General features: G+C 53.1%; 1 protein-coding gene across 1 annotated transcript; it reads right to left on the reverse strand.

The window, feature by feature from the left end:
• Nucleotides 1-1,127: 1,127 nt before the first annotated feature.
• On the reverse strand, nt 1,128-2,020 carry LOC127309205 (auxin-responsive protein IAA9). Its single transcript, XM_051340140.2, has 2 exons — nt 1,416-2,020; nt 1,128-1,316 (listed from the first exon to the last, which is right to left on the reverse strand). Exons 1-2 carry the CDS (start codon nt 1,895-1,897, stop codon nt 1,274-1,276), a joined length of 525 nt encoding a protein of 174 aa, XP_051196100.1. The 5' UTR covers nt 1,898-2,020; the 3' UTR covers nt 1,128-1,273.
• Nucleotides 2,021-7,998: the final 5,978 nt, after the last annotated feature.

Raw genomic sequence — 7,998 nt, forward strand, 5'->3', positions numbered from 1 at the left:
ACAGGTTTTAGGGCATCTCTAACCGATCCCCAATACAGCCGTAGAGGAGCAAATTTGCGCTGCTAACGGCCGAAATCGACTCTAACCGAAGCCCAAAACAGCTAGAGGAGCAAAAAAGAGAGTGATCCTTAAAAAGAGAGGCCCCTCTCCCATATTTCCTCTTCGCCCAACTCGGTTCCAAAAACTTGAGCTCCCGCCGAGCGGCCGCCCCTCCCGCCAAATTCACCGCCCGTCGTTGCAGGCGCCATAGATCTCCCCTCCCCCAGCCGGAATGGCACCGGAGCTTGTCCTGGGATGTCCGCCGGAGTTTTCCGCCGGCGAAACGCTGCCTGATTCTTTAAAAAAAAAAGGGAAACGCTGCCTGATTCGACCCTCACGACGTCATCGATGCCGCGGAAGAGGTTAGGCAATACCGGCATGGTGCGGCCGGTGGCGATTCCCACCAAGGCCACCGGCAAATCCTCGACTGTGGGCAAGCCGCCCCTAGTGTCGGTGTTGAGCGGCCCGCGGTCGCGGAAGGCGGAAGCCGACGGTGGCGGTGGAAGCACATTCGCAGTCGGTGGCGGAGAAGAAGAAGAGGAAGGCCGTAGCGACATCGACCTCGACGCCTACACGCAAGGCCAAGGCTTCGCCGGCGTTCTCGACGACCACGCCTTGTCCGTCCCAGAGTCGCGGGGGTTGATGAAATGCCCGAGTCTCAATCAAGTGCGACTAAGATTGGGGTGGTGGAATTCATGTCTCCATTAGATTCTTCAGACATTCTCTTGTGAGGTCTCATTCACGTTCAGTGTTTTGTTTTCCTGTTCTAATGGAAAGATCGTTCGTGCAGAATCCGAGCATATATGCTTGTCTGTTGCTACCTGTAACAGCTACTTACCTGCCAAAACTGCAGCCATGTGATGCACCGCGTATGGAACCTGTTTGGTTTCATAGAGTAAAAGAAACCAGCTGGGAACCAGAATCTGGTTTTGAATTACAAAGAAGAACGAACATAACAGAATTGACTCTTTCCATCATTGCATTGTATCGCATCCAAGATTTTCAAGTATCATGTTTGACAACTGAAACTGTATTTTGCTTAGGAAAACAAACAGGTTTACACGCTCTGAAAGGGAAACACTGAAAAAGAAGAAGGAAAAGGAGTATATATTTTATATATTCATTCGTAGTATTACAAGATGCCTGTAGCACAAGGTTTGAAGATGCATAGCCGAAACCTCACAGGAAAAAAACATTCTCAGAATCTAGCGTCATGTGGTGGTCAATGAGAGGCTCAGAGCAAAATCTTGAGACGCTTCACCGACCGCGCGAAATCCCTGAAAGAATGAATCACAGCAAGATGTCAGTTATTCAGTTATTATCCCCACCGATCGCAGTGAAACGGAAGCGTGAGAAGGGGATGAAGAAGAGCTTACTCCCACGGCACGTCGCCGACGAGCATCCAGTCCCCGTCCGCGTCCTCGTAGGTGACCACGAGACCGTCGGCTCCACCTCCACGGCCACCATCCGCGATGGTCTCCTCGTCGCTCGTACCGACGCAGCCTGCCTGGTCGGCGGGGAACATGCGGGCGAGCGTGGCGAGGAGGTCGCCGTAGGAGCCGTGGAGGGAGAGGTCCACCTTCCGCCCGATGGCCGCGCCCTCCTTCCGCACCTTCACGTGCCTCCCGCTGCTGGACACCCTGCTGCGCGCCGAGCTCACCGGCGGCCACCCCACCAGCGCGGGCTTCTTGCTGTTCTTGATGATGCTCCCGCCGCTGTTGCTGCTGCTGCTCCCGTCGTCGAACAGCGGCAGCGTCGTGGGCGCGGCGTCCTCCTCCTCAATCGCCTCGCCGAAGCCCCTCTTCCTGTCGGAACGGCCGGTGCTGTTCGGCGGCGCCAGACCGAGCTCCAGCTCCATCCCGATCGACCGTATCGTATCGATCACGGCTAGCTGATGGTTGGCTGCGATTCTTGCACTGGCCGGACCGGAGAGAATATCTCTACGTCTGATGATCGGTGGTGGCGGGAGTCGTGGGTGGGGGAGAATGAGATGCCGGTGGGGTGGGTGCGCAGGCACGTATATATATATCGCCGGTCATCGGCGGGGGCGGATGGGCATGGAGAATCGGAGGGGGGGCATGGTGTCGGGGGAGCAGGGGACCCAGAGGCGGGCAGCCCTGTCGGCCTGCCTGCCCGATTACGGAGCGAGAGTCTGCTGATTTGCTTTGGTTTCCCGTGGCATACCGACACGGCCGCCGATTTTAATTTGGGTCGTGTCTCGATGGTTATTGGTCGATCGCCTGAATCCGGCCGCGACTTTGCTAGCTTGCTCTCCAGCTGGCGTTTTCAAATCGGTGAGTGTCATGGAAACATTTCAGTGTAAAACTGTGTACAGTATGCTGCAGGCTAGTCTGATACAGGCATACAGCTGCAGTATTTCTACTAGTGAAAATTGACTACTCCTAATTAGAACACCGAGTGGCATAGTGGCATTGGCAGGTCACGGTGTCGAGCGCACGACCTTGCGGCTAGCTAGGCCGTGGCCGTGGGTATTATCGGTTGGTCACCGTTGAAGCCGGCAGCGGTCGGTGTGCGGGCGTGTGGCGTCCCGGGCTCCCGGCCGGCCAGTGGCGGTGGGTGTATCTTGTGGGCGGTCGTCGGCACGGCCCATGTGGCGCGCCGGACACGCCGTTAGCCAGTACCTGTGTGGAAGTCAAGCCGGCTTCCTCCGTTGGTGCTCATCTCATCTCCGGCGGAGCTGCTTTCCACTTTCGTTACCCATTTCAAATGTTGAATGTGTTTATTTTAGTTTGTTTGAATTGGCCGGCGCAAAGAAAAGTTGCCATTGTCTTATTAAACAAACTTTTACATAGAGGCCAAACCAAAAAAAAAAGACATTAAAAATAAACTTAAAGCCCTAGAACTAAGGTTTACGCCGGCGTCGCTAATGTGCTCTCGTCGTCGTCAATCTAGATAACGACTAGCCTCGATCATGACTATGGTGCCTCAGGTGCAGGAGGCCAGTGCACCATCTGTTGCGGCTGCGATGCAAGAGGTGCGGGCATCGCCATGCTCGCACTCGTCATCCCCCACAAAGGTGACGCTACGCCACCGGTCGAACTCCTGCTTGGGAAACATATCCAACGCCCAACGTAGGCTGGGTCCTGCCGCAGATCGAACAGAAATATAGCCCCCCGCCATCGCCGGATCTCTTGGTGCCGCGTCGGCCCTTCCCCGTGGTATGGGCGGTATCGTGATCCTGTGTTAGAAATAGTTTTATACTATAGTTTCTGTATTATACGTTGAGTGTTTTGTACTCACATATTATGACTTGTAATAGGTCTTTGCCTTATATAATAAACGTACGCACCAGCCAAAGGCTGTGCGATCCTTTCCTCCAAACCCTAAACTTTACATGGTATCAGAGCGTGACCCTCCGCCCCGATTGGCGTGACCTCCGCTATCAACAGCGTGACCTCTGCCGCCGCCACCTCTCATCTGCCTGGCACACATGGTGTCTCGGCGCTGCCTCCGACTCTTGGCGCCCACTCCGGTCTGCCCTACTCCAACCTGGATCCGATGTATGGTGGCACATCGGCGTTCACGTATGGGTTGTCGCCGTTCTCCTACGGGCTGGCTGCTGGATCATCCGATCTCCGCACCCATGGCTCTAGCTTCTACTCCCACGGGTCACCATCCGATCTTGGTGGGTATGGCGGTGGTGTGCCGCCGCAGCCATCGTTCCCGTCCTATATGACGTCCTCCTTGGCGCTGCGTCAAGCTGGTCCTCCTCCTATCAGTCGCCCTGATCATTCGTTTGGGCGGGCTGATCATGGACAGCCGGACTCGATGGTGCCTGCTGCACCGTTCCACTTCTCCAACCTCCTCACTATCAAGCTCACGGCCGAGAATTTCTTGTTTTGACCTGCACAGATTTTGCCTCTTCTCCGCAGCCACTCCTTGATTGGGTTTATCGATGGCTCTCTTCCGTGCCCCACACAGGCGATCATGGCGACCTCATCAGATGGCATTGCCCGACCGGTACTCAACCCTGCTCATCGTGCATGGATACAGCAAGATCAGGCCATACTTGGTGCCATCCAATCTTCGTTGTCTGAGGGTATCGCTGGTATGGTGCTTTTTGCCTCTACCTCTCAAGAAGCCTGGGTTGCCCTTGAGTCCAGCTTTGCGTCCCAATCCAACGCCCGTGTCAGTGCTGTCAAACGTCAACTCAATGACCTCAAGAAACTGGACATGACTGCTACGGCCTACTACAACAAGATTAAGTCTCTTGCTGATACACTTGCTTCTATTGGACAGCCCCTTCGGGATCATGAATTTCAGGAGTATGTCCTTGCTGGATTGGATGAGGAGTATGATTCACTTGTTGAGGTGGTTCGTGACCGTGTTGTTCCCATGCCACCACACGAGCTGTTTTCTCGTCTCTGTCACACGGAGCATCGCATGGAGCAGCGTCGTGCCACTGGCCGTTCTGAGTTTGCTTCAGCCAACGCAGCCTCTCGTGGTGGCTCTCGTCCTCCGCCTCGGCCAGCTGCTGTAGCGCCGCCTCCTGGCGGTCCGTCCTTGAGTGGAACCAAGCCGCCCAACCCATCTCCACCCTCTGGACAGTCACGCCCTGCTACGGGCTCGCCTTCTACTGGCGGCCGCTCCCGGGATGGTCGTGTGTGTCAGCTATGCGGCATCGCTGGTCATCTTGCGTCACGATGCCATCGACGCTTCCAGCGCGACTTCCTCGGGATCGGCAATGACGGCCGCAATAATGAGCGTCAAGCCGCAATGGCCACTCACGGCCCCATTGGTGTTTCTCATGGACATACACCGTCTTATATTGTTGATCCTAGCTGGTATATGGACACAGGGGCTACCGATCATTTGACGAACGAGATGGGCAAGCTGTCTTCTAGCGAGCCCTATCATGGTCAGGACAAGGTTCACACTGCAAACGGATCAGGTATGCGTATTTCACATATTGGTCAGGCATCCCTTTCTACTAGTACCTCTAGGAAACTCCAGCTTCGTGATGTATTACATGTTCCCTCGGTCACTCGCAATTTACTATCTGTTCCTAAACTTACCCATGATAATAATGTCTTTGTGGAATTTCATCCCTTTGATGTTTTTGTTAAGGATCGCGCTACGAGGGACGTCCTTCTTAGAGGCCATTATCACCACGGCCTTTACCCACTTGATGCCCCAGGAGTTTCCAGAGTCTTCAGCAGTGTGAGGGTGTCTCCTTCACGGTGGCATCTTCGTCTTGGTCACCCTGCCTCTCCCATTGTGCGCCATGTTCTGCATCGTCATCAGCTACCAGTCGAGTCCAGTAATAAAGATGTGTCAGTTTGTGATGCCTGTCAGCAAGGCAAGAGTCACCAGTTACCTTTTTCTTTGTCTAGTCGAGTAGCTACTGCTCCTCTTGAGTTTGTGTTTATGGATGTATGGGGTCCTGCTCAAACGTCCGTTAGTGGCCATAACTATTATGTCAGTTTTATTGATGGATTTAGTCGCTTCACTTGGCTTTATTTTCTCAAGCGTAAATCTGATGTGTTTAATGTCTTTGTGCAATTTCAAGCTCATGTTGAGCGCCTCCTTAATACGAAAATCATTCATGTTCAGTCGGATTGGGGGGGTGAGTATCGGAATCTTAATACTTTTTTTCAGAAACTTGGCATTGCACATCGGTTATCTTGTCCTCATACACATCAACAAAATGGTACTGCTGAGCGTAAACACCGTCACATAGTTGAGACGGGTCTCACTCTTTTAGCCCATGCCTCTGTACCGTTTCGCTTCTGGACTGATGCTTTTGCCACTGCTTGTTTCTTGATTAACAGGCTTCCCACACGTGTCATCTCCATGCATACCCCTCTCGAGAAGTTACTTCATGAGAAACCGGACTACACTTTTCTCAAAGTGTTTGGTTGTGCCTGTTGGCCGCACCTTCGTCCCTACAATAGCCACAAACTCGAGTTTCGCTCCAAAAAGTGTGTCTTTCTTGGGTATAGCGCGCAACATAAAGGGTATAAGTGTCTCCATGTTCCCACTAATCGTGTCTACATATCTCGTGACGTCGTCTTTGATGAGCGTCATTTTCCTTTTTCCAATCTCCCGGATTCATCCACTTCGTCTCCTTCCACCACTTCGGTGCCTGTGTCGTCTGACCAATTTGTGGATTCTGCATATTCTCCTGTTTTGCTACCTTGTTATGGTCCAGGTACAGCTCGGGGTGCGCGACTGGAGCTTTTGGAGGACACAGACCCGGATACTGCACCGGCTCACGTTGATCGCTCGCTGCATGGCGTTCCCGACGATCCCATGCAGGCTCCTTTGTCGCCGCGTGGGATGTCCTCACCTGGGCTTCCGTCGCCGCGCGGGACACCCTCACCTGGGCCTCCGTCGCCGCATGGGACGTCCCCATCGCCTGCTCCCGTGACGGGATCGCCTTCGGCTGCAACGCCTCCATCGCCTGCGCGTTCTACGTCACCTCATGTGACGATTGCACCAGCATCCGCACCTTCAGGGCCTGGGCCTCACTCCTCATCCAGTGCGGGTGTCACTGGATCGAGTGACTTGCCTGGGTCCTCGTCTAGCGCTCCAGCGGCATCCCCGACTGTCTCCGCTCCTGTGGTTTCTCGCATGCAGACTCGCAGTCGTAGTGGCATTGTCCGCCCTAAGGAGCGCTCCGATGGCACAATTGCTTGGCTGACCACCTGCATGGCTCATGCCGTTTCTGATCCCACTGTCGAACCACGACATTTTCAGGCTGCTCTCAGCATTCCTCATTGGCGGTCTGCCATGGAACAAGAATTCCAGGCTCTTCAGCAGAATGCCACCTGGAAATTGGTTCCTCCCCCAGCCGGTGTTAATGTCATTGATTCCAAATGGGTGTTCAAGGTTAAAAAGCATGCTGATGGTTCGATTGAAAGGTACAAGGCTCGTCTTGTTGCTAAGGGATTCAAACAACGTTATGGTCTTGACTACGAGGATACTTTTAGTCCTGTCATCAAGCCCACTACTATTCGTCTGCTCCTCTCACTGGCAGTTACTCGTGGTTGGTCTCTTCGTCAGTTGGATGTGCAGAATGCTTTTTTGCATGGCGTTCTTGAGGAGGAAGTCTACATGCGACAACCTCCTGGTTTTATTGATCCTGATAGTCCTCAGCATCTTTGTCGCCTTATTAAGGCGATCTATGGCCTCAAGCAGGCTCCTCAGGCTTGGCATGCTCGCCTTGGGTCTGCTCTTCGTGCTCATGGTTTTGTTCCATCCACTGCTGATACATCTCTGTTTCTCCTTCAGCGTCCCGGAGTCACTATGTATATCTTGGTTTATGTTGATGATATAATCCTTGTTAGCTCTTCTTCGACAGCAGCTGATCGCCTTATTCTTGGTCTCAGTTCAGATTTTGCTATCAAGGACTTAGGAAAACTTCATTTTTTCCTTGGACTGGAGGTTACTCATACTGATACTGGTCTCTCTCTTACTCGGAAGAAATACTCTCTTGATCTTCTTCGTCGTGCTGGCATGCTAAAGTGTAAGTCTGCTACTACACCCATGACCACCACAGATAGGCTCTCTGCTGATCTTGGCGAGCTTCTGTCCTCTGATGACGCTACTGAATACCGCAGCATTGTTGGTGGCTTGCAGTATCTTACTATTACTCGACCAGATATCTCCTATGCAGTCAACAGAGTTTGTCAGTATGTACATGCTCCTCGGGACACTCACTGGTCTGCTGTCAAACGCATTTTGCGTTACATTCAGTTCACTCCTTCTTTTGGTCTTCACCTTCGGCCTGCTCCTTCTGGTGTTCTTTCAGCTTTTTCTGATGCCGATTGGGCAGGTAATCCCGATGATCACCGATCTACGGGGGGACATGCTGTGTTTTTTGGGCCTAACTTAATTGCTTGGAGTGCCAAAAAGTAAGCTACTGTTTCACGGAGTAGTACTGAGGCGGAATACAAGGCCGTTGCCAATGCCACTGCTGAGCTTATTTGGGTACAG

The sequence above is a fragment of the Lolium perenne genome, chromosome 6 (assembly GCF_019359855.2).
Source record: "Lolium perenne isolate Kyuss_39 chromosome 6, Kyuss_2.0, whole genome shotgun sequence".
In the NCBI taxonomy this organism is placed as follows: Eukaryota; Viridiplantae; Streptophyta; class Magnoliopsida; order Poales; family Poaceae; genus Lolium; species Lolium perenne.

Bases quoted from the DNA above. Each gene is read 5' to 3' on its own strand.
- LOC127309205 (XM_051340140.2), bottom strand. From the start codon at position 1,897: ATGGAGCTGGAGCTCGGTCTGGCGCCGCCGAACAGCACCGGCCGTTCC. The intron at 1,317-1,415 runs GTAAGCTCTTCT...TCATTCTTTCAG, and splicing joins GTCGGCGACGTGCCGTGGGA to GGATTTCGCGCGGTCGGTGA.